We start from the raw sequence: 27,345 nt of genomic DNA, 5'->3' as shown, positions 1-27,345 counted from the left end.
ACCTAGATGTATTAGAAACTAGTAAAAGTCTTGTCTGTTATACAAAGGAGAGTCTAGATGAATTGGGAATTACAAGTTAATTGTGAACATAATTGCACTTCTGGTGGATAATTGCAATTGTAAGTCAAGCAAGACAGCTTCTAATGCTTGGGCCAGGTTTTGAATTCTATGAACTAAATTATTAATGAGGATATTTTCATAAGCTTTCTGCATAAAATTATCTTTATAACAGAGAGGTTGTCTGGTCTTTTCTTCTAGCCTTTATGACTCTCAGTGATAATCAGCAGCTGTTATCCCATGAATCTATGCTGATTTTATGCATCCTGGCAAACCAGAGATACCAGATGTAGGTGGTGAATTACTTACAAGCTCTATGAATTCTGTTGGTTCTAGTTGAAAGAGTGATTTAATACCTTGGGAATCTTGAAAGCTGTATTGAGTCTATTATGAAAAGCCCAATGTGTAACTTTCCTCTAAAAAATCCTTTTTCTCTTTCTCTGATTCTGCTGCATTTCTTCTGTATTTTCCTTTCTCTTCCTGTATTTCTCAGCCTCCTTTGGACCAAATTCTTTTGGGATCCTCCCTCGTGGGGAGCCCTGCTTATATCAGTTCTCTAGTTTTGAAGAAAACTCCCGAGCTCGTTAGAATCTTGTTTCTCATGTTTATTAGAAGGTCATCACAAAACTTGGCAGGTCTCTCCAGGCTGGCTGCACAAGGATAATTCTTTACAATCTGGTACATTTCTTTCTTCTGATGGTACAACAAGGCCTTGTGGCTCATCCTGTGCCCGATAGCACAAAATGGCCCCGAACTACACAGTTCTTTTATCTTTATACCTGTTTTTACCCAATTAACAATAGACACGTATATTATTTTTCTTAATGTCCCAATGAGCCTTCACCTATGTCCTGCACTGCGGCATTTTCTGTCCAATCACTTACTATTACCCAAAAACCTCTAGGAGAAGAACATGAAGAAGAAAGAAGGGACAAGAGACAACACCCTAAATCCTCCATCTTGTCTCCTGTTCTCTAAACTAACTTTTTCACCCAGTGATTTAAGAAAACTTTCTAATCTACACACTTACACTTTTAGCTTTTTCTATCTAATTTTAACAGTTGTTTTCATGTATTACCATGAAAACATGCTCATGAATTTCATATTATATGAAATTCAGTGTTTTTCTGGATCTTAGAACTAAGTATCAGAAACAAGGGCACACACTCTGTATTCCAGATTCCAACACAATGCAGGCTACTTTTCTGACTGTGGCTGCAGTCAGATGTATACATACCACTGCATATGCACTGTATGATGCATAAAGAAAACAAATTGATCAGTATAATAATATATAATACTATTGTATACATCAACAGTGTTTCCACATCTGATGGACAGCTGCATTGAACACATTATATCTTGAGACTGATACAGTATTAATGTGAGGACTTGAGACAAGTAGCAAAGTAGTAGGACTCTGGAAGATTTTTATAAGAGGAGAGTGAAAGGTTGAGATTATTTATGCAGAAGATGGATTGAAAACTTCTATAATCTGTCTCCTAAAGCAAGATTTGAGTCCATCCAGTATCATCATGCAGAATAAATTTTAAGAAAAGTAAAGAATTTTGTTTTGTACCTGAAACATAAAGAAATGATAGAATTCAAAGTCACAAGTATGGAAATTTAAGATAATCCAGAAAGATGTTTGGCACCCTTTTCATTTTTAAACAATAAGCATATGAGGTTTTAGAAAAGATAAATTACTTTAAAAAAAAAGAAGTACCTGAGTCAAACCATCAAACATACACTTTCACAATAATGGTTTGTTGCATCTTCTTGGGATGTGTCTTGGATCATTGCCATTATGAATGTTGAGTAAGAGTCAGGATATTGGACAAAATGGACAATTATTTATATTCATGGTGACAGTTTCCCTTCCTTTGGCATTCTGAATTGTTATAATTTCTCTCTGCTCTGTTTGTCAAGAAAAAAGAAGGAATGGCAGCTCTGATTTCCCTTTCTGTCCCCAGAAAGCAGATGTTATAGTTTCTTTCAGAGATTCAAAGGGTCAAATATTTTGAAGACTCTTTCAATCACATCTCATGCTAATGACCTATAAGCAGATCTGGGATTACAGAAAATCATGTGCTTCTTTTCTGGCATTTTGCTACTTAGATAAATGAGAGATGGTATACTTTTCAGGGATGTTAAGGTGGAAGCACTTACTGAATGTGTTATAGTCTAAAAACACTCTTACTTTGAAAATTTTTCTGAGTGCCTCAATTTCTGTATTGTGATGACTACTGGGAGTCTTACCAGGATAATATGAAGAACTTAATACATTCCTAAGAAGTTTTCTTAAAAAAAAAATCTTAAGAAGAATGTCTTCTCCTCCTACTCCAATTTACAGAATAAAAATTCCTAAGCCTAAAATGTAGCCCTGCTTGATTAGGGCACTTGAAAGCTGAATCACAATCTGAATTTTGAAGCTACTTTTTCTCTCCACAGATTCAAAACCTTAAATCCCATTTGTGTTAGCTGTCAAATTAGCAAGCTACGGCTGTGATTAGAACGTCTTAAAAATAATTTCTGTTCCATGGGATTTTCTGGGGAAAATAAAAATAACATCAGGTTGTGGAGTTAACGTAATCAAAACTGAAATTTCCCTCCTTCCCCCTCCCCCCCCAAATAATCCCCAAATTAATTAAATTTAATTACAGTCTGTTAAAATCAGAGAACATTAATGTTGAGAATGCAGGTCAAGCAGGTCAAGAGCAGATTACTTAGTGCAATTTCCAGGCTGGCCTTGAGTTCTGATTGTTTACTTCACAGTGAAATTTATTTTCCTGATTTATGATATCAGAGTTTCCCAGGTACTAGCTGGTGTCTGTTGCTGCTTGTCCTTCCCCTGAGCAGAGCTTTTGCTCCCTGATGCCATTAGGGTTCTTAGGTGCTGCCATAGAGCCGCTTCTGCTGCCTGGAGGTTCTCCTTGTCCCCAGTGCCTGATATAAAGATGACCCCAAACAGGGTGGATCCCCTCCAGGTGCTGGTATGCACACACATCTGTGTTAAAAGGTACTGTTAGGCAGTGTTTTGCTCATCTTTGCCCCTGAAGAGCACCCCAACTAACCTACTGCTCCTCAGCTGTATCTGGTATCCCTGTTCCCAGACTCCAGGGCAGTGTCTGTCAGTCCAGCCAGTGGTCCTTGTTGTCCTCCACACCACATTTGACTCTGGGAGACCATGTCACAGGCTTTGTTAAATCAAAATAAACTGTTTACACTGCTCATCCTTTATTCACCCAACCAGTCCTGTATTCATGCTGAGCTCTCAGTTAACACAGTTTACATATATCATGTTTATTCCTGGCTATTTATTGTTCTTCATACGTGGGTTTTATTTTCTACAGAATTTGATTTGTGACCTTCCCAGGGACTGAAAGTGATTAACCTGTATGCACTGAAGTAACGAGTGCAGAATTAGAGCTGTTTTGTTCAATGACCATGGTCAGAAGTTTGGTTTATTATCTGATTAATTTTTCTCCCTGTTTGCCTCACTTGGCTAAAAATACCCTGTTAGAACAATGCAAAGGGTCTGAGATTAAAATTCTGTTAACTCAGAAGAAAACTGTTCTAAGAGAAGGACAATTCATTTGAGGTTACTTGGGAACTTCCATACACATAGCTGTTTAAATATGGAACATGGAAATGCTGGTTAGAGTGTTCTCAATATGCAGAAGGGAAGGTAATAAGAGGCAAATCACAAGTGTTCATAAATTAAAGCATGACTTTGAGCACTATAATGTACAGGCTATTCAGTCTTGCTACAGTACTAATACCTGTGGTAGTAAGTCTGCCAGACACTGCTATGCTGTGAGGAAGGAAAGAGGTTGAAGGACATTCAGTTGGGCAAGGCCACAGGCAAGAGAGTTTGATAAGACTCTGCACATACCTAGAAGGCATTAGGGGCTAAAATGGAGGCAGAGGGGTGTGATTCACAAGTGTCTGACAGAGAACAATAAAATAAAAAATTAAGAGAGAGTCTATTGGGAAACTGACTGATTTGTGAGATGTTAATAAGCTGTGGACACACTCCCATGTGAATCTGAAGGACAGCACATGAGCTCTGAAAACTGGATGACTAGCAAATATGAAAATTTTATTAGTCCAATATGAGCAGGGAAATGAAGGGAATGCTTTTATGAGAATCCATGTGCCTAGCAACTGTGATGTTCTGAAGAGGATCCATTGAATTTCTGTGAAAAAGTTGCCACTGATTCCAGTCAAGGTAGATCAAGACATTAGTGCTAATACAGGCTATGTTTTTCAGAGCAATTTGTCCAGGAACAAAGGTGGCAATACACAAGGAATGGTTGAACAAGTGCAGGACCATAGAGAATACCTAGGGAAAATAGTATTCAGTAAGTCATTAGCTGTACATGGGAAGCTATAGAGATATGTTGACTGAATATCTGTTTTCCCTCATAGGAAGGGTTAATTGGTTATACTTCGAAGTGTTATCATATGGGCTATTCATTCAGGAGAACATGCTAGGTTCATGGAGTTTGATTTATTAGCGCTAAAAAACTGTTATGTTTTCTATTTGACAATGTAATACGTGAAAGTTCAATTTGGTTTTCCTTGTTTGTCAAGAGGTTGTTTTCTTTGTCTCACTTAGGTATTTCACTTGTGGGAGCCTCGAGTGTGCGTGGAGCCCACCTTGTTCTCACACAGATTGTTGCCCTTCTGATGAAGAGGTTTCACCATACAAGGCGAGACTGGAGAGGAAGCCTATCAAATGTGCTGCTGCCCGTCCTCTTTGTTGCACTGGCAATGGCCTTGTTTAGTGTGAAGCCGCTGGCTATTGATTATCCCTCTCTCAAGCTGACACCAAGACTTTACAACAATGCAGAATCCTTCTTTAGGTAAAGGGCTCATCCATCATCATCAGTATCCAGGGTTCTGGGACCTTTACCCTTGACTTCTCCTATTTTAAAGACTTGTATTCTAGAAAGAATGATAGGTTACTTTTTACAGTAGATAGGTGGGGGTTTTTTTAGATGTTTAGTACACTTTTATAGATTGCTTTAAGGGAAAGACAAAATTAGAAAAGCTTTGTGTCAAGGATTTTCTGGAGGAAAGGGCAAAGACTTTGGAGAAGACTGAACTCAAATCAATACCAGCCATGACCATTGTAAATGAACAAGTGTATTTGAGCAAGCTTTTGCATTCTTCATTTTATAAAATTGCTTAGGTCTGAAGTTATTTTCTCAAAACAATTATAGAGTTTGAAAATGCCACACAGTATTTACAAAACCTGCTGCTCTTCTTACTCAACCTGATTTCTGCATGTTCAGCTTTGAAACCAGCTAGATTATTTATTTTTAATGTGTGGTATCTATAGAATTAATCTGTATAGAGTGCTAAGCACATATATAGATCACTTTCTCTACTGTGAAAATATGCAGATGAACCTAACAAGATGCTGTTTGAATTTTTAAATAAATTTATTTTATAAGCATAAAAACACTTCAGCAGTGCCATCCACTAGGAATGCATGATTATAAGGAGAAGGATGCTTATGGGTAAATGTTGAGATTTGTTTAGCCAAAATTGTAATGAATTTTCTTTACATGTTCACATAGAGTTTCTTGAAACAAGATTATTTTGGTGTATTTCCTATGCATGGATTTTATAGTCTTTTAATTTATTGGAAAATACATAGAACCTTGAGACTGAAGGTTAATAGAGCTAGACGTTTTAACATGTCTTTATTTCTTTTTTTTTTTTTTTTTTTTTAATTTTTCTTTCCCCTTCACTCTTTATACCCCTATGGCCATGTTTGAACAGCACTGAAGATGATAACCTAGGAAAACTTTCTCAGGTTCTACTGGGATATTTCTCTGATTGGGACCACACATGCACACATTCACAACATGGGTAATTGTAACTAATGTAACTATTTCCTTAATTTAAGTATTGAATTTTTATTTATTTATTTATTTATTTATTTATTTATTTATTTATTTTCTTTCTGTGTAACAGATTATTTTAGGCTTTTTTTTGGCAGTATGGAGTTAGTGACAAATGGCTTCTGGTAAAGGAGCTGGCATCCAGGTGAAGAATAAAACAGCATTTACTGTTAAAGATATGATCCATACAGCTTAAACGTCCGTGGCAATTTTCTGTTTAATTTCAGGATGATTTTGATCAAGCCGGTATCTATATGAAGGATGAAAAGACAAATAGGCAAATACTTGTTAGGAAGCATTCTAGACTTCCAAATTCAGGAATACAGTGGTGACCATGCTTTAATAATTGCTGCGAATATGAGACATGAAGTTCATTTGATGCCTATATAAATATTTTTAATAAATCAATTTTTATAAAAATGAGTAAAATTAGTATCACTCTAGACACAGCTTCTGTTGTGATTAAATGCTGAGAAGGTCATTCATTAGTAAATTTGCAGACTAAACTGAGAGTGCGTGTTGATCTATTGGAAGGGAGGGGGGAACTGCAGAGATACCTGGAATGGTTGGATGGATGGGCAGAGTTCAGTGGGATGAAGTTTAATAGGTCCAAGTTCTGAGTCTTGCGTTTTGGCCACAATAACCCCCTGCAAAGTTATAGCCTGAGGACAGTGTGGCTGGACAGTGCCCAGGCAGGAAGGGACCTGGGGGTACTGGTGACAGCCGGCTGAACATGAGCCAGCAGTGGGCCCTGGTGGCCAAGAAGGCCAATGGCATCCTGGTCTGGATCAGGAATAGCGTGGCCAGCAGGAGCAGGGAGGTCATTCTTCCCCTGTACTTGACACTGATGAGGCCTCACCTTGAGTGCTGTGTCCAGTTCTGGGCCCTCAGTTTAGGAAGGATATTGAGACACTTGAGCGCATCCAGATGAGGCAACAAGGCTGGTGAGGGGCTTGGAACACAAGCCCTGTGAGGAATGGCTGAGGGAGCTGGGGTTGTTTTGCCTGGAGAAAAGGAGACTCAGAGGTGACCTTATCACTCTCTACAACTTCTGGACAGATGGTTGTAGTCAGGTGGGGTTGGTCTCTTTCTCCAGGCAGCAACTGATAGAACGAGAGGACACAGTCTAAAGCTGCGTCAAGGGAAACATAGGCTGGATATTAGGAAAAAGTTTTTTATGGAAAGAGTGATAAAGTACTGGAATGGTCTGCCTGGGGAGGTGGTGGAGTCAAAATTTCTGGATGTGTTTAAAAAAAGTCTGGATGTGGCACTCAGTGCCAGAGTCTAGTTGTGGTATTAGGGCATGGGTTGGACTTGGTGATCTTGGAGGTCTCTTCCAACCTTGTCATTCTGTTTAAATTCTGTTGAAAAGTGTTCAGCATGTCAGATCTGCTCATTACTCTCTGGATTTCTTCTGTTAAGCGACATATTCCTTTCATTTGCTAGTTATAATTTTATTATGTTGATTCCCCTTAGAAAGAATAATTCATGCTGGCAGATGGAATCACCTCAAGATTCATGCAGATGTGTGTCTGAACAGGAGGTAAGTAATTTTTTTATTTACTTATATATGTAAAAAATATCTGTGTGTATATTACCTTGAATTCCTTGGCTACTGTTTTTGAAGGGCTGGTGAAAGTGATGAGGAAATAAATCCTCACAGGTCTGACTTTGTAATGACTGAAGATTTACTTCTGTTTCACCTAATGAAAATTTCTTCTTTATCTATATGAACATATGTGTGCACTAGAAATGGCTATAGATTGATCTGAAATAACAGCATCAGAGACAGCTTAACTGTTTTCAGAAGATGCAATTTACCTTAAATATGTTATAGTACTCTGATTAAGAAAAACTGCCATGTAAAACAAGGTTAAAATGTAATATTTCCATAACATCTGGAAGACTACCTACTTTCAAAAGGAAGGGTGGGTGAACCTGGCTGGTAGAACCCACCATGTAATTTACAAATGAATGAGATTTAATTGTTAGAGTTTGCTTTTGGTTTAGATTTTGGATTTCAAAATACAACAGGCTTCAAGAAATGCAGGATTTTGAAAAATATAATGAATTTCTGACCTTCTTTTCTGCTGATTTGCTCTGAGTAAGAAACAAAAATATGAAATTGTGTCTGAGGTGACCAATTTATTTCCCCAAAAGGGAATATCCTATTAAAAAAGTATCTTTTGTTTATAAATGTATAATTATTTAGAGTAAGAGTTGCATATAAAATACAGCAATAAAATTTTAGGAGAAATGGAAGTAGGAAACTTGGTTTTTTACTTTTCTGGACAAGGAATAAGTTTGTCTCTAATACTAAAGAGACTTAAAATACAAGAAGGCTGAATAAAATACAAATGGGAATTTTCACAGGGAGAGGTCTATTAACCATAAAAACTGAAAGAACTCACTTGACAGTGGAGGCAGAACTTCTGTCTGTGAGCTATGTAAGAGCAATCTTTGAGAGTGAATTTTTATTTTCTGTAGGGTTGAGACGTCAAATAAACATTAAAATTTTTCAGTTGATTGGCATAAAGTACTTTGTAAAGCTTCTGAGATAATTGAGTCTAATATCTGTCACTTTTTCTGTGGTTGTGAGAATGTCCCACTGAATCATTAGAGGACATCTTCCTTTATTCTTCTCTGCAGCTCATCAACGAAATTTTTAGAAGCTTATAACATTAATTAGAATTTTGTTTTCATCTCATATTTATCTGGTGCCTATTTTGTGTTTCTTCTCAGGAAAAACAAATAAAAAGGAATCTTGCCTTTTTCATTGCTGTAAACTTTCCTAAACTTACATACAAGTTTTGATGTTTTCAAAACAAACTGACTGACAGGGCTGCAAGAGAAATCAAAGGGATTTCTAACATGTAGGTGGCACAATCATTTGAGTTGCCTTATAAACATAAAACTATTCATAATTTATTCAAAATCTGTTAAAGCTGAGAAAGGCAAGTCCAGTTTAAAAAAAATGCTGTAAAATCTACATAAAAATAAAAAAATAAAGCTAAATATAGTGCCACTGTTTTTAAAAAGTGCTTTACTTATTTTATGTATACTTTTTTTCAGATATGCCCAAGTTTTAATACCTCTGCTCCCTATGTAAAGAATACGAAAGGACATATTTTGTATAATCTTTCAGGGTTCCCTGTGGAAGAGTATTTAGTGAGGTCTTCCAGCAAAACAAGGTAACCATAAAATATCTAGCCTTTGTTTATCCCTTGTGTATGAACTCCACAGTCCTTTCTGATCCAAAGCATAGACATTTGTCATGGAGAATATAAGTTGTCTTTGTCTGGTGATTGTTATCAAGATGTAGAGTCAAGCTGCTATTCAAGGTAACATGAAAGACCCTCAATGGTCACATCTCAGAACTTCCTCCAGGAGCTGCATGATGATTACCTTGAGGCATACTCTGGAGTTTCTTCCACACAGTGAGTTATTTCAGCATCTCAGAGATGCATATCTAAACCAGGTGAACAATATAATTTTCAGTCCTCAGAGACTCAATCAAATAAAGGTGGATATGCTCCAATTAATATTTTCTTTGAAGTAAGAAGGGCTGGTATGCCCCTGGCAGTACTTTGTATTATGTGATATAAGCAACAGAGATTATCTGCTGTGTTGTGAAGTTTACTTATATGCCTTTACAACTCAACCACTGCTGATAATGTAAGTGGAAATATTAGACCATGTATGCTTTTATCGAGGAGAAGGAAGTGTTAGCCACTTATGTATTAAAAGAAGGTGCATCTGATTTTATATACATAGAGGTAAGCATCTTTGGATGAAAGATTTGAGCTAGTATATGAATGGTTTAGAAAGAAAGCTGTTTAAGATGCTTCTGGAAGTCAGCAATACCTCATTTGCTCACAACCTTTCCCATTGCTCAATTTCAGCTTTCAGAAAGCAAAAATTCTTATCTAAGGGAATACCTTTGCTGGAAAAAAGCCAGTAATATTCACCTGATTAAAAACTACATTGTCCCCCTCCTTTTTAACAAAGAAGGGGTTTGTGAGGGATGAAATTTTACTTTCAGTTGAAAAATAAAGCATTAGTGTAGCTATCTCAACTTTACCCTTGCAAGAAAACTGCAAAGCTTAAGGCAGATAACTGTTCGTTACTTTAATTTCTACTACCAGATATGGTGGTTGGTCTTTTGGATGGATGAAAGCATTTGAACTTCTAGATAAAAAATTGAATAACACCAAATCTCAGCCTCTGGCTAGGGTAAGAATTGCATATATGTGTGCACATCTGTATGTATGTATTGATTACTTTTTCAGACTTCAGACATCACAACACTTAGCAAATAATAAATTATTACATGAAATCCTTGCACTTGAATAATTGGGAAAAATCCTCTGTCTCTTACAGTCTCTCTGTTCATAATTCTTGAAGTATTCTCTTGTGTTTGAGAAACAGTTTTAAATTGGTCGAATTATATACCTTTTTTGTTCTTTTGGGTTTATTTATTTTTATTTTTCCAGTGAACTCATTTTAGAATTTATGTTTAAAACTTGCTTTTAGATAGTCAGCCAAATAATATTTTTAGTTTGTTTTCTACAAAAAGCCAATGTCAGAATTGGCCAAAGTGCATTGAACATCACAGTAATGGGCTCTTATTGATGCTTTTTCATGACTACAAGGGATACTTTACTTCATTTCTCTCACCACCCTCCCTTTAAGAATAAAGATATCTTCTAGGAGCAGCTTCTTCTGCATAACAAGTATGCTATTCTTTTCTGAAAAGAACCTTTCAAAAACATTCCAAGGGAAATGAAATCCCCTGCATTGGTAACTGCTTGTTAGCCTCCAGGTCTCATCTCAATTTTTCACAATATGGAGACACTGTACCTCTCCACTGTCGGCAGTTCAGAGATGGGACTCCAGGGAATGCCAATGATGAAGTTGATTTATTGATTACAGGGCTCAGGTGATCCAGTCTTACAGCCTTGAATAGAATTTTCCACTGCCGAGCAATAACCACATTGTTTATGTTTCTTATCAATATTGCTTAACTACAATCTTTACAGGTGCAGTCTCACATGACTACCTTAAAATAAAACACAACATTCCTTTTCCTTGCTCTCTCAGATCTCTGTCTGAAGTTCTCATGGTTTCTGGCCTACCAGGGCCAAGATGTCCACACCATCAATCAATCAAATCTTCGGTAATCTCTGCTCCACTGGTCAGCTGCCCCCCCCATACTCCACCTTTCCTTTTTGCATACCAAAAAGGAAAAGCCCTTTATTTCAGTTGTGCTTAGAATTATCCTTCCTCTTTGCTTTTTGGGATCCATTCAAATGTAGATGCATGACAAGTAGAGGAACAGCAGTCTTGGAGAAGTATTGATGCCTATCAGTGAGAGGTCTCTGATTTTGTATTTGAGGCAAACAAGATTTGTTAAGAGGAAGCTGTGCATTTTCCAGATTCCAGATTAGGATATGAAAGAAACATGCTTCTGCCTTTAAATTTTTTTAATGTAAATATGGATTTTATTTGCTCTTATAAAAAAAAGGAAAATAAAAAACAGCATAAATAAGCTCCATCCCAAAATCCATTTTGAGACAAAGTGTTATAAAAAAATTCACATTTTCTCCAGTCCAATGTCATTTCATGCTTAGTTTTGCCAAATCACTTCCTGTTTCTAATGCCTTTTCTGTATAATTTTTTAGAAATCTCTCTATTTTATATACAAATCTGAGCATATATAGATTTTAATTTTGGCTATTTGTAATCTCTCTTCTAGTCCCATGTATTTCATAGCTTTGAATGCCAGTTCCATCATTCATTCATGAGAAACCTGAAAGTTTTCAGCAAGATGTATTTTTTTTCTGACTTCCATTTTTTCCTGTGTATCTTTAATCATTTTAGACTCTTGTTTTGACATGCTTACACTGTGGTTTTTGTCAGGTCCTTTTTTTTTAGTGTGTTTTGTATAGAGCTCCACCTGCCATCAGGACAGGGATAAATTATAGTTATACTTTTAGTAATTAAGCTTCATATTTCTGACCCAAAGCAAATAGTGGAGTAAATTTATAAAGGGAACTGTGTTATCTAAAGCATCTCCTGGAAATGTACTTCAAATGATGCGATGTCAAGTTATTGCATTAACCTTTCAGTAACTAATGACTAGATTTTTACTTTGACCTTTCTGGTTTGTTCATGAGACAGTGAATGTACCATTTACATAGCCTGGTATGCAAGAAAATGAGAAATTTGCATTTGAAGAGAATTACTGTATGATTCACTTCATTTAAGAAAATTTCTGAATCTTTATACATTCTTCTCCAGTACTTGAAAAGCCAACGATTTTTCTTGTTCAAAATAAAAATATTTATTTAGTAACTATTTCACTGTTCCTAATCATACTGTGCTGTATATACTACATACATGGTATGTGCATGCACATAAAGAATGTATATATTGCACACAAGAGACAGAATGTATTTATGACATGACAAATATGGTTAATTAAAAACACTGATTATTGGCACTGATGATTGGTGCTATGTAGCAAAAGCACAACTTCTCACATTTTTGTATATATATACATGTAGAATATACATGACTGTATATTCTTTGGCTTCCTTTGGCAATATGGCCAAAAAAATAGCTTCATAGTTGCTGTTTTTTATAGCATAATGAAATATAGGAAGAACGTGTGGTAATTTTAAATGCTGCCGAAAGGCAAATGGTACTGTTCACTTGTAATTTGGAAAAGTACATTTTTCCAATCCTGAAGGTTGGGACTTGAGGCTTTACAGAACAGTAATTGTATAAGTGTCCAGAGGAAAAAATTAGATCTTTCTAGTTTAATATCAATCATGAATCTGGTCCAGCAATGCCTAGGGACTTCTCTGCTCCTTCTCATCCTTTTTTCTTGATAGGTCAAATGTTAGCTGAAATGTCAGTCTAGCATTATTCAAGTAAAAGATTACGTAATAATGTAAAACATGTCTTCACAGAACTTCAGTCTGATATGGTCAGGGGTTATGTTTTTCCTTGGGAAATAATTTCCCTTAATATGGATATAATATAAAATAAAATAAAATATAATTATATTGATGTATATAGTTGTCTGTTCCTCAGCCTTTTTCTTCCCTCTGTAAATAATTACCTGTGTGGCACAAGAGAAATATGAAAAATGTTTCAGCTAGAGCTAATACATTTCCTTTCGTTATATTTTACTTTTGCTAACAATTTTGAGTAAGAAACCAGTCTACAGAAAAAAGACCTTAAATGTACCTCCTGATGAAGTGAACAGCCTTATATGTCTCTTTTTCCAGTTTATAATAAATTAAATATCCATCTTCAATTTGATTATTTCCTCATGGTTTGATTCAGTTACATAATGCAGCTTGGAGGATAATTCCAATTAGCATGTTACGTATTGAAATATATTGTTATACACAATGCCCTATTGTGGTATTCATTTGAATACTGGTTGAGTTACTATATTTCAAAGGTGTTCTCTGAACATTTGTGAACTTTTCCCTGCCTGAATTAAATGTGGATGTGTTTTCAGAATTTTGCTTTGTTGTTTTTTTAATTGCCTTTATTTTTCCCAATGCAACAGACATAATTGCAGTGGAGTTTCATTATGTATATATATAAAACTTTCTAATCTGTGAAAACCTTTCAAAAAACGGTAGAATTAGAGATGTGTGTATGGGGCTGTGAAAAATACAGCTTACCTTTGATCAACTTGTTTCTGTCTTTTTGCCCTGGTTGCTGTATGCGCAGGAGGTCCTGCTGTGCAAAGATTTTTCAGTTTTCTGCAGGAATTTCAGGTTCTCTTTCACTACGTTTTGTTAAAGACTGCTCTTGTTGATTAATGAGTGGGAGATCTAGTATGAATAATAATTTGTGGGAACTGAACTGGAGAAGAGCAAAGGAGTTTCACTACTTTGCAAAGAGGGGAACATGTTAGGGTTTGTTCTTTTTTCTTTTCTTTAAATGTGGGGACATAAGGGTTTGAGACATTTGAGTACCATTACATGGCACATGGAAGATACTTAGGGGATCAGGCCCAGCAAATGTGGATTTAAGAAGAGGAGTGTTAAGGCAATAAAGATGTATATTAAATTCTATTCATTTTGCATTATGATTCAGAATCCAGAGAGACAGTGAGAATTGCCCTACCTAGGACGTACAAAATGCAGAGTACAAACAGCTGATATCAAAGAGGGAAAGGTTAGGAGTTTTTCAACTGTTTAAAAAAAAGGGAAGAAGGAAAAGTGCTATGATGTAAGGAATGGATAGTAATCAAATGGTTTTAAATGTCACTGAAACTGAAAATAAACATGCATAATGATTTGACCTAGTTTTCAGTATGGATAATATAGATTCAAAGGTACTATGATTAACAATAATGGATGATAAGAATCAGTTTCACTGCAGAGGAAACTCAAACCTCAGTATATTTGGTTTTGGGACATATCAAGCCCTCAACAATGGTTCTAGCAAGTGGAAGTGTGGATTAAGAGTATTTTATCAAGTCAGGGTGAATCTGCATGATCTGTATATGTTACAACACAATTGTTTCCCTGTGGTCCTCAGAGACTGGCTTGCCTTGTCAGCCTTAAATTTTATCTGCATCAATTTCCTCCATGTTTGACAAGCCACTGATGCTTGTTGGAGACAGCTTTGTCTATGGAACAGCTTCATACCTTGTAAACAGTGCCTTCTTGATTCTTTCTTTTCTCCTCTTTCTAGAATATTCTGTTCCTAGATATTTTATGCTGTATCATATGCAGGTATTATTTGGAGAAGTCTTTTGGAATTCCAACGATTCTTCCAATTTTAGCATTAGTATTAGTCATCTTCTTGTATTTTTGATCAAACTCGCAGGTGTTGTTTTCACATTGTTCTCCCTCTATTTGTTCAATCACATGTATGTAAAGGAAAAGGGACACAGTGTTCCATTAAATCAGAGAATCTCAATTTAGTAAGAAACATATGTGTACAACTCCAACAATAGAAAACTGCTGCATGCTGTTGAACAACCTATGCAAATCAACTGATTTTGTTCTGCCTAGTTGATTTCCTTCTAAAAGTAAATGTCTTAACAGAAGAATTACATATCCTTCATGCAATTTTTAAAGGTACATGAGCTTTCAGATCAGCATCCAGATTGAACTAATTTTTGATTGACAATTTCCATTCTTTCTTCCAGGTGTGGTATAACCAAAAAGGTTTCCATTCACTGCCATCCTACCTAAATGAACTCAATAACTTAATTCTGTGGCTGAATTTACCTTCTAATGTGGATTGGAGACAGTATGGTAATAGTCTTCCTTTGTATTTATTAATATATTTTGGAAAGTAGTTTTAAAATAAACTATAATACTAGTAATATGAAATTGTTTCAGTTTACAGTAGGATTTCAGAGTCTCATTCCTCTGGAGCTTGTGAAAATTGGAAAAGTGAAAATTTTAATTACACAGAAAGTTTGTATAGAGAATGTACTACACAGTAAGGTAAAATTTGAATTTAAAGCTCAACATGCCCTAATGAGTTCCCTACAGAGACATTCCTGTGGAATAAGTAAGCGTAAATTGATTTGGGATGTTACTGCATGTGAAACTACTGCTAGGGCTTAATTAAATGGAATGATTAAGGTACAATATACTATGGATTTATAATTTCTTTGGCACTCTACTATATCTCCTAATACAAATATCCAGGGCAAATCCAGATTAGCCTGTAAATTCACACAGCAATGTGATGTTTCATAGCATTCTGTTACTCAGGGAACAGGAAAGGCTACTGTATCTTATTATTGTGCAAAACAAAAAAGCAATTAATATATCTGCTGTGAATTCTCTGATTCAGATATCTCTGATATCTCTGAACTATATAAAATATTGTGAAAGTAAAAATTTTATGAACTGACATCCCAAAAATGACTGCAGCCAAAGACTCAGCTGTTAACACAGATGAATGTGTTAACATTTATCTTATTTATCTTTATCTTATTATGTGTTAACTTTTAGGATGTAGCAATCTAGTTTGAAATCTGGGCCTTATTAATTCAGAAGTTCAGGTTACCTTCTATTCATTCCAGTTCCTTTCAATCTTTAAAGTCTGTTAAAAGGGAATTGGTTTAAAGACATTTTAAAAGAGCTTATAACAAATTTTTATGAGTACTTACAAATTTAGGATGGTTGTCTGTAATGGTAAAATGATTTTAAGTGTTTTATAATGAAGAAAGAAGACTGAATCAGTGAAAATGGGGAATGAATCCTGAGAAATCAAGAAACAGATTCATTAAGAAAACTTTCTGGAATGTCAAGAAAAAAGAGTAATTTCTTGTTTTCAAGATGGCTGGAGTTTTATTTTTCTAAATGAATTATGAGAATGGAACAAAGGTAATGTGTTTACACAAAAACTTTAAATGAAATTTAATCAGATAATGAGAATTTTTAATAGAAATAATTTTTTAATAAATTTTTACTGAACTTCATGAGTTGCACTGATGCTAGCTTTTTTTCTGTACCATTAGATAACCCATTCTAGAACTTAAATGTTTGTGTACCCTTGCTTTTATATCTATCATGGAGGATCAGGGCTTGTTGTCCTGCTTACACTCAGAGAAAATTATAGATAGCCCAAAGATTGTGGGAATGATGTATTTTTTGATATTGCATGACACAGAAACACAGCAAGCACAACAGTGCTTAAGAAATACTTCAAGTCTTGTACTGACATTTGTACAAGTATGGGCTCATTGTATAATCTTGTGGCAGAATATGTTAGCTGCCTGCAGAAACAGAGTTTAAGAACTAGAAAGTAATTTATCTGTCTTCATCTATTGGAGAAGTGCAATAAAGATGGACTGATCATGCTCTTGAAGCATAATGCAGAGGGAACTGTCACAGAAATCTTGGGAAGAGAGGTCAAGTTACCTACCTAGATATCTGTATGTATGTATGTATTTGTTTGAGTACTCATATTTGTATATGTGTGTGCATGTGTATGTATATGCGTGTATTTTTTGCAGAGACCAATACATATGTTTATTTTATTTCTAAAAAACTCAAGAGTTTTCCAGCGCAACATGAGCCACTTGAACTCAGTTCACTTTGACTTTTAACTTTCTCTTATTTGAGGATACTGTTCTAACAGAAAAGAACTATTCATATAGTTCTGTTATTCAAATTGTTATATGCAGTCCTGTAAGTCAGCAGTCAGAAGACTACATGCTGTGTTCCAACACTGAGATTTTTTTTTTTTTTTTTCCTTCTTTCAAACTCTGTTTATAGACAAGGTCAGTTCTAGAATATTGCTGAAAATTGCTGTGAGGAAGCTTGTTAAGATGTTGCAGAAACATGACTTTGTAGATCTGCCTTGCATTAATGACATGTTATTTCACAAAACAACATTTTTCCTGTCAACAGAACCAGTGCTTCTCTATTACTTTTAAGTGACATAAAAATAATTTGGTCCTTTAAAAGGGACTGTAAGGACAAAGTGTTTTCTTCTTTCACCAATAAAAAAACCAAAAAAACCCAACCAAACAAAAAAAAAATTGCTTCAATTGTAAGCAAAAAGCTTACTACAATAGAGTAATAGCATTGCCATGGATGTAAACACAATAGCAGCCAGCAACTATGATATGGAAACAACCTTGAGTGAGGTCAAGAAGATCTGTAACTTGCTTAAGTGCTCATACAAAAGCTAAAAACCCTTTCACTTTGCAGTAATACCCTATGTGTATTTCTTGAACATGAATCCAGCTGGAGTTCTCCCAAGATCTTTGGATAAGGGAAGAATCGTAACAAACCATATGCTGAGTTCTACCTGATTTATCTGCAAGGAGAAATCCAGTAACTTTTAGTGGAGATCAGTAGCACTAGTCTAAGTTTGTGAGAGGTTTTGATAATAAGGAACTGAGCAGAAGGCTAGTTGCTTTTGTCTAGTCTTTTCTGTAGTCATGAAGATACATGGAATATAGACTTATGATTTATTATGGAAGTTTGAAGGAAAAGATTTTACCCAAGAGTATAGAGGACATATGCTGCCTTGCACTGGTTTATATCCATAGGGATTTGTATCTGTTCAAAAAGCTTTAAAAAAATTATTGCTTTTTGTTCTGTCAGTCCAAGTTACTAACTCTTCAGCATGCAGCAGCAGGAAATTATCTTTATTTAGTGATTGAAAAATCTGTCCTTTTTGCTATTGTGTAATCTGATCTTCAAATACTTTCTCTGCAAAATAGAGAGATTTCTCCTCACCCCTGTCTCTTAACAATTTGGGATTATTGGTAAACTTTGCAGTGAGGATGCTTGGAAAGTTATAATGTTTGTTTCTTGTAATTTTGTTTTTACAAAGAGTGGTGTGTCTGTTGAAGAAAATGTGTATGCCCAGCTGGAGATGAACGTAACTTGTTTGAGCAACAGAAATTGGCCCTATCAGTTTATGTCAATTTATTGTAGTTAATGGGTCAGATGTCTCTTTTGAAACAGCAGCAATTTTTTGTACAAAAATGTCATTTTCTCTATCATGTGGATATCCACCCCTACGTTTATCATCATGTAAGTCTGTGACACCATTGTGGGAAAAAGTCATCTGTCTCAACTGTTGAGGAAATCTAATGCATTCTGTTTCCTAGTGGGTTATAAATTCAGTGGCAGATGATGAAAAGGGACATGTTAATAAATTAATTAAAAAAAAAAAAGTTTGTAAGACACTTGAACAAAGAAAATAAGATTCTGGAAAGTAAGATGCTGGAATTTTGTCAAAACCCTTTACCTCTGACTGGTATTCTAGCTTGTGAATGATGTTTTCTAATCTCTTCTGAAATGCTGCATTCTTACAACTAAGTAATTTAATTGTGAGCAAATAAAAATGCAGTAATAAGAGGAATAAAAACCTAAAAGGCAATATTTTTTGCTTAAGCTTAAGATAGAAATTTTGATCAAGTTCACACCTAATTGTATATCATGGAGTCAAAACGTTTTTATCATGCTGGAGTATAGGAAAAGGACTATAATCTCCCTCTTGGGGTAAGACTATATAAAGAAAAAAGGAGTGGTTGTCATCTATAATGGTATCTGTAAAGTAGAGTGGTCAAAAAGGGCCAAAAGGACAAAAATGTCTCAATATAAAAGGGCCTTCTGCAATGCAGCTGCCCCATCTTAGGCTTCCTATTGAAGTAATTGATTTTTTAAAAAAACTTTCATACTAGTATTCATTGTAAGATTTCATGTAGCATCCTCATTTATTTCAGGTTCAATTCTTCAATAGAGCAGAAGAGATCAAGGGAGTAATTTTCAGCTGAATTTTGGTAGAAAGTGGCTCTATAGTTTCCTGAATGCTTTGCAAATTTTCTTTAAACCTTATTACAAAGGAAACTGTGAAATGGCCTTTGGGTGGAACCTTCTTAACCATGTCTAGTTAGTAGGGAAAACTAAAATAGAAACCATAAATGATGATGCTGCCTGTGAAATTCTCCATAAAATATAAATTATAATTTTCAGATAATAGTAATGTCTCATTTTATATATATATACATATACATATAACTTTTTTTTCTTATACATAATATTTTATTTAATCTGCAATAAAATGTCTGGAATAAAGAAAGCTAGATTGGTCTTCTATTCAAGTCTGCCACAATCATGCTATTTCAAATCAGTAGCACAGATCTAAACTGATCTATGTATGCAAGACTTAGCTTGACATAAGAGACAGTTTAAAAAGAAGTGCCAAGAGACAGATTCAGGAACACCCAAAATACAGTGCAGAGCTACAAAATATACCTAGGGACAGCTCTGACTAATCTACAGTGATGGCATACAAGCTTGAAGAACTTTAAGATTTTTTTCATCTAGATTTCTCCAACTGATACTGAAAAACTATTGCGAGGTTCGTATCGCTTTCCTTTATTTTTGCTGAAAAACCACAGATTTTAAAGTGTGTTTATATGGCAAGTTGCACCCAGGTGGGATGGACTGGATGACCAATGTCTTTTCTTCTTTATCGTGTACAGGATGGGAACATCCAACTCTCTAAAGTTATGCCAAATTGTGCATGCCTTTATTTTCTGACAGAGGGTCAACTGGTTTAGATATGAGATAAAAGATCTAGAGCACTTTCTCTTGAAGGCACAGATTGCAGACTGTTAATAAGATGTTGGTATAGGGAAAGGTGCCCTGAGTTTTGCAGCTCCTAAAAGGCAACAGGGCACGATGCGGAATGTTCACAGCAAACCTCTCTAATGTGGATGCATTTTCCTTTTGCCTGTGAGCTTTTCTATCCAGAATGAAAAAGTATAGTATTTTATTGTAGGAAATGTTACAACCTTTCTAATATTTTATGAAGAATTTCTTTCAATATGTTAGGAATGTCTTTTTAATAAATTAGTATCTAAAATTTGTTTAATCAAGAGTAATGTAAGGAAAGGAGTAGGATTCAGTTCCACCTGGAAGGGCAAATACAAAAGAGAAATCAAAGAGAAGATGAAGAGGGTACTATGAATAGTTTGCGGCCTCTTCTATTATTAAGCATGTAGCATGGGGTTAATGTCATTTAACCCCATGTTAAAGTGTCATTTTCAAAGTAAATACAATCTCCTGCCTAGGCCCCAGCTGTGCTACTTCTGATATTTATAGTTAAATTGTAAAGCTCTGACTACTTCCCACCTCCTTTTTCCATAGTAATGTGGCTTGCAGGACTGGTAAAAATGCCCTTGTTCTCGGTTGTATAAAGCAAAGTCTTTCATTGAGCAATACAAGAGATGACAATGGAGCCTTTTAAATAAATAAAAGACAAAAAATAACCAAAAAAAAAAGACATGCGAAAAACATAGTTAAATGTAGGCAAAACAACTGAGAAAAGAAAGAGAAGCTTCATAGCTATAAAAAACCCTAAGAAAATATATTGCTAAAGTAAACTGGCTGCTTCTGCTCTCTGTTTGGATTGACATCTGGGTTCATTCCTTTTCAGAACTATACATGCATAAATATATCAACCAGCATGCATTCAGAGATGTTCCTTTCTTTGAGATGGCCTCGTCTTCACTCTGCTCAAACAGGGGAAATTGTGCCTCTCATTTTGGAAACTCTTCATTTTTGTATTAAAGAAGGTTAAAAGGTCTAAGAAAGTCTTTCATCATGGTGTTCTTGTTTTATCTGAATAGAGCATTAAAGTGTGAGATTCTCCATGGTCACGGTTTTTCCCATTCCTGAATTGCTTTGCATGGTTTTGGAAAAGTTGGAATGGGTGTCTTTTACAATTTTTCACCTGTGTCCATAAAAAAGCCTAAGTCATCACTGTAAAAATAATGTGACCAACTGCATGCTGACAACATAGACAAAGCATGTTTTAGGACAATAAAGAAAATTTGTGACAGGAGAATATAATGGCAATTGTTGTGGAAGAAATATATTTTATACAGAGAAATTTATGAAAAGAAGCAGAAAGAGTTAGTGCTGAATCATATCATACTTGGTGTTATTGCCTGGTTTGCTTTATCCTTTGTCCTATACTGACATGGTAAAATTTGCCCTGAGTGCTGTTCACACAAGGCTTGCAAGTACAGTCCTTAAAATAATCCTTGCATAAACACCAGAAGCATCTGTTTAATAGGAGCTTTATAATTTATAACTTCTTAGTTTATCTGTCATTTATAGGTTTTAAGTCCTCAAAGGTGGCAGATAGTTTTCAACTTAATGAGCCTCATTATAGCAGCTTTGCATAGTAAAAAGGCATGAAAAAGCAAGAAAATATCAATAAGTACATTTTACATCAAATTAACAGCCATATTGGGACAACGATATGTGTAAAAAAAGATGGTCTAGTTGGTTAGAAGAAATGTAGGAAGGGATAGGTTATAGAATTACATGGAAGAGTTTTTTAAATAATAAAATATATATGATTGCAAATACCATATGTTAATTCTGTTGGTTTGTGCTGGTATTTGCAGATAATTTATATCTTATTTATTGAGTTCAAGGAACTTTTTTCCTCTGTGAATTACAGGCCATTTTACTGGCTTTGTATAAATTATTAATCTATTTTTTGAAACTGGGGCGGAGGGAAGAAATCATTATACTAAAAAAATAGCAAATTCAGAAATTATCATCCTCCAGACTACTTGAAGAAACTGAAAATACTGAATGAAAGACAAGTATTATACTTAATGAAGTGAAAGAATTTTTAATTCTAAACACAACTGAACTTAGTTTAGCACAGTCATACTTTTCTTACTTGTAATCCACAACCTTGTGAAATTTAATTTTAATTGTGACTGAAAATTAAAAGAAAATGCAATCCTTTGTTTCATCTACATGGTTTGAATGGAAGTTGACTATCAAAAATATTTGCTACTTTTAAGAAGTGTGATTAGTTTTTGTGACTCTTCCATAGAAGGAAATTAATTCAGTGTAATTTGCCTTTTGATTGGTATTGTATGATACAGTACTGCAAGGAGCACTATGGACTATTTAATGTCATGGGTTTTATTTTCCCCTGAAATTCTCTCTTTTTCACAGTTTTCCTTTATTCTGTACTAGAAAGTTAAAGCAGTGTGCCTCTGTTTATGGAACAGAAGTCAATAGCTGTAGACTTTTGTTTAATACCAATGCGGTAATCTGTAAGTTTTGTTAGTTCCCCTCTGAGATCTTGCTGCTGGGCAAGGAAGGGAATTATCCTGCTCTGCTCTGCTCTGTTCTGCACTAGTTGGCTTCACTTTAAACGTTGTATGTAGTTTTGGGTGCCACAATATAAAAAAAACATTAAGCTTTTAGAGAACACCCAAAGGAGGGCCACAAGGATACTTCACAAGGATAGTGAAGGGCTTGGAGGGGAAGCCTTATGAGAAGCAGATGAGGTCACTTGGTTTGCTTAGCTTGGAGAACAGGAAATTGAAGGGAGACCTCATTGCAGTCTTCAGCATCCTCACAAGGGGAAGTGGAGAAGCAGGTACTGATCCCTTCACTCTTGTGACCAATGACAGGACTTGAGGAAATTGCCTGAAGTTGACCCAGGGGAGATTTAGGTTGGATATCCTTAAAGACAAGGTTTTTCATCCACAGGGTGGGTGGGTGTCACATATAGGTAAAACTTTACAAAAGAAAGGCCTTGTAAAATCATGATTCAGGCCTTGTTACTTTGGCTAAGTATAGGTAGCAGCTAGCCTGATAAGTTCCTCTGCAAAAACATATTGAGAATTAAAATCTTTTTAACCTAACTAGCTATTCTTGTGGAGAAAAACAAGTGCACCTGTAATAACAAGGGATCTGTTCCATAAGAATCAGTAGAAAAAGTATGTAAACATTGTTAGAGAGAAAAGTTTTGATTGACTTGTACACTCACCATTACCAACCAGTGAACTGATTTCCTAACCAACTGGAATTAAACATGGTGCCTTCTTCTATATAAATAAAGACTGGGCTACGATGGAAGAAGAAACAGGTGTCATTGTCCATTTCTACTATGACAGGTGGGCACTGAATAGGCTCCCCAGGGAAGTGGTCAGACACAAACCTGACCGAGTTCAAGAAGTGTTTGGGCAATAATCTTAGGCACATGGTGTGACTCTTGAAGTGTCCTGTGTAGGGTCAGGAGTTGGATCTGATGATCCTGGTGTATCCCTTCCAATTCTGGATATTCTATGATTATTTCTTCTAATATGACTAATTTTATTCAAGCATTAGAAAAGCCTAGAAAAACTTTCTGGAAACTAAACTGAACTTTTTTCTATAATGCTACTTCTCCTTTATATAAATGGAAATTCAGTGGTTCTAGTCAGAAAAAATAATTTTCTTTGATATACCAGTTTTGCTTCAGAACAAATAGCAGCAATTGTTTAAAAAATTAATGCTTTAAAAGAAAAACAAAAGAAAATTTTAAGCAGTCCCTGAAGGCACATGACATGAAAGATTTCTACAAATAGCAAGGTATCTAGTAGTGATACATCAGAATGTTATTAGCTTGAATTGTCTTTTGTTGTTCTAACTACCATTGGACTTCAGTGTACTGTGTTTAGCTGTTATTTGAAAAATCTTTACTTTGTACAAGTTTTGTGTGTGAATTAATCATCATCCTGTTTTTCAGCTTTTTACCATGCAGTGCCTTAGTGATGTTTAGATTACTTTGGCTTGAACATGAGGAATTTAAAATTAAAAGGGCAAAATAAATGCTTGCTTAGTCAAATTGCACCTATTACTAGAATTAAGTCTAGTAAGTATATAGTCTAGTAAATGTATAAAGACATTTTTTGTCTTTATACAGCTCGACTTTAACAAATTCAATTAACTGGTGCCCCACAGAGTCAATCTAAGGCTACCAACGATTTATATCTTTACCAAAGATACTGGAAAAAATATAATTGCTTTTAGGATTAAGTTTGTTTCTTTCCTTGTTTTAATTTGGAGCAGCATAGATTTATTTAGACACTTATCAAATAATGCTGCTGTCATGGTTTAACTTAAGGCCCACTCACACAGCCACTTGCTCACTCTCCCCCATAGATGTGTGAGAGAGAATATTAGAAGTGTAAAATATTAGAAGTATAAAACTCATAGGTCACGATAAAGGGAGTTTAATACATTAAAAAAAAGCCACACAGACAAGCAAAGAAAAGCAAGGAATTAATTTCACTTTCCTGTGGGCAGGAAGGTGTTCAGTCATTCCCAAGACAGCAGGGCTATATCATGCCTAACACTGACTTAGGAAGGCAAATATCACTCCAAACATCCCTCCCATTCCTCATTCATCTCCCAAGTTACATGCTGAGCATGATGCCATATAGTATGGAATGTCCTTTTGGTTAGCCAGGGTTACCTGTCACACTGAGACCCCCCCAACTCTCTGTGGCCAACCCTCCCCCCCCCCATTCTCCTCACTGGTAAAGTAAGGGATGAGCAGAAAACATCTTGGCTCCAAGTGCTGCTCAGCAATACCTAAAACATCCCTGTATTACAAACATTATTTCCAGTACCAATCCAACACAGACCCCCATACCAGCTACTGTGTAGAAAATTAATTCCACCCAGCACAAAAGCAGTGCAGCTGGCATATCTGTCAGGCACATCTGCAGATATTAGTCACAAACAGCATCAAATCCAGTGGAACAGCAACTTTTGCAGTGACCATGTTTTGCACATTCATCCCCATGACAATTTTTCTTCTTTTGCTTGAAAAAAAAAAAGCAAAAAGACACAGTTTTTGTTCATAAACTACCTTCCAATCACAAAGTTAATTTTTGCTAGACTGCCAAAGGTTGGTTCCATGAAGAACCAAAATAAGCCTAAGAATTCATTGCCTGCTCAGGATTTTTCTTGGTCTCCCAAACTGGACATATTTTTAATGTAGAGCTCTACAGTTTCAATCAAAGGTGTGATTTTAATTTTTTTTTTATTCTGTAAATTTAGCTAAACAGTTTTCCTCAGCAAAACATTAGTAATCTAAGAACTGCTGAAAGATTTAATCTAAAATCTAAACCAAGTATATAAATTGCAGTAACAATCTACCTTACCCCAGATGATTAGGTATATGAACAAATTCTACTTTAGGTTTTGTATTTGGTCTCTTCTGTGATGTAGATTCTGTAGCAATATATAGCATTGTTCAACCAATTTCTGAACTTCAGAACGCAGAAAAGCAACTACTACTTATATTTATTCATTAGTTTTTAGTGGTTCCAAACTCTGTAAATCACTCAATGGGAGACACAGTTTGGTTTTGGAGACTGGTGTTTGATCTCTTTTCTATTGATTACTAAGTATTTAGCCTTTTTATTCATACATGTAACAAGTGTTAACAGCGTACTCCAGAACTTGAAGACCTTATTATCCCTTAATATTTCATGATTTATTTTTCTTTTCACAGGGATAACACTCTATAGCCAACCATATGGAGGAGTCTTGTTGGATGAGGATAAAATGTGAGCAAACTCTTAAAATGTTTTACAGCAACAATCATCAGACAATTGAAACTATCAATTAAATAAGAATATGTTTCCTGGAATAGATGCTGTGAATTGATAGACACAATTCAGTTCTACTGAGTGAAGCATTTTTTAGTGTGGTCTGTCTATCAAGTCCACTGTCCATACCAAAAATGATTGCAGTATTTTGTAAAAAAAAAGTATTGAATTTATGCTAATTGTGTCGTAACAGTTTTAAACAGGGTAACTGTTTCAAATGATTACTGAGGGTTTAAATTTTAGTTTTCTGTAAAGGGGAAATATTTACATAAGCTTCATTTTACAACTCATATACATGCTGTGCTCTGTAACTTACCTATAGTTTTGTAACTTAAAACATCTTTTTCCTGTTCTTTAATTACATGTTGACAGTTTAGAGACATTGTGTCCCTGCTCATTCCAGAGTGTTGACAATCCTTAAGGCCCTTTCCAACCCAAACCATTCTGTGATTCTATGGTGTTTGCAATCAGGATTAAGGTCCTACTGTCTATTGTTTTGGTAAGAAGTTGGTCTGAAAAATGCTAGCATTATCTAGTTTTTCCCCATTGTGTTTTCATTGCACTATTTTTCTTTTTACCCTAGAATGGAGAATGTTCATCAATGTGGGGTAGTACTGTGTATCATGCTGGGCTTCTCTATCCTTACTGCATCCATTGGAACTGCCATAGTCAAAGACAGAGTATCTGGGATGAAACGCTTGCAACTCATCACAGGCCTTGGTTACAAAACTTACTGGCTTGCTAACTTCTGCTATGATATGGTATGTATTGTATAGAGCAGCATGTGCTCAGGTGTAAATTTTAGGCTAGTTTCTTATAAATGAGCAAAAGGAGATATGGTCATAAGATACACGAATAAGACTTGTGCAGAGGGACAGCTCTTGGCTGACATGTTAAACATGAAGTCACCATTCCTACTTTAATGCAGGGTGGGGATTGTGATCCTTGCTTCCCAAAGTTGAATTGCAAATGATTTGCTAGCTTTAGCTATGTACACTGTTTTACAAATAAAAGGAAGTTGGCTAATCAGCCTGTACAGAGTCTTCGACACAGCAGCTCATAGCAGTAATTTCTATGCTTTGAATTTTGCCATGCACTGGCAAAACCTTACAAATTAGTGGAGAAAACTGAAAATACTAGTCAGCTACTTTAAGGGATAATTGTGTTACGTGTTGTTGTGGATAATATGAGAGATACTTATGATCAGTACCTTTTATTTGTGTCAAGCACTGGAAGAGGCAGCACAAAGAAGTGGTGGAGTCACCATCCCTCGCAGCATTTAAAAGCAATATAGATATGGCACTGAGGGATATGATTTAGTAGTGTACTTGGCAGCGCTGGATTAATGGTTGGAACTGATATTCTTAAGGTCCTTTCCAATCTTTAGGTTGGATTCTATGATACCCTGGTCAGGAACAGAAATTTTTGGAA

The 27,345-nt window shown here is 35.4% G+C and overlaps 1 protein-coding gene across 1 annotated transcript in view; it reads left to right on the top strand.

Moving 5' to 3' along the window:
• The window catches only part of ABCA13 (ATP binding cassette subfamily A member 13), a 194,842-nt gene that overhangs the window by 86,306 nt on the left and 81,191 nt on the right, over window positions 1–27,345 (top strand). Inside the window, 7 exon segments of the mRNA XM_088051690.1 lie at window positions 4,679–4,925; window positions 7,449–7,515; window positions 9,045–9,163; window positions 10,118–10,205; window positions 15,157–15,265; window positions 25,818–25,872; window positions 26,498–26,675. Coding sequence (XP_087907816.1) covers window positions 4,679–4,925; window positions 7,449–7,515; window positions 9,045–9,163; window positions 10,118–10,205; window positions 15,157–15,265; window positions 25,818–25,872; window positions 26,498–26,675 — 863 coding nt within the window.

The sequence above is a fragment of the Pseudopodoces humilis genome, chromosome 1, assembly GCF_049639895.1.
Source record: "Pseudopodoces humilis isolate 2021_Gansu_Grassland_sample_001 chromosome 1, ASM4963989v1, whole genome shotgun sequence".
NCBI lineage: Eukaryota > Metazoa > Chordata > Aves > Passeriformes > Paridae > Pseudopodoces > Pseudopodoces humilis.
The sequence above is the reverse complement of the archived record's forward strand: the minus strand, read 5'-3'. Positions and strand labels throughout refer to the sequence as shown.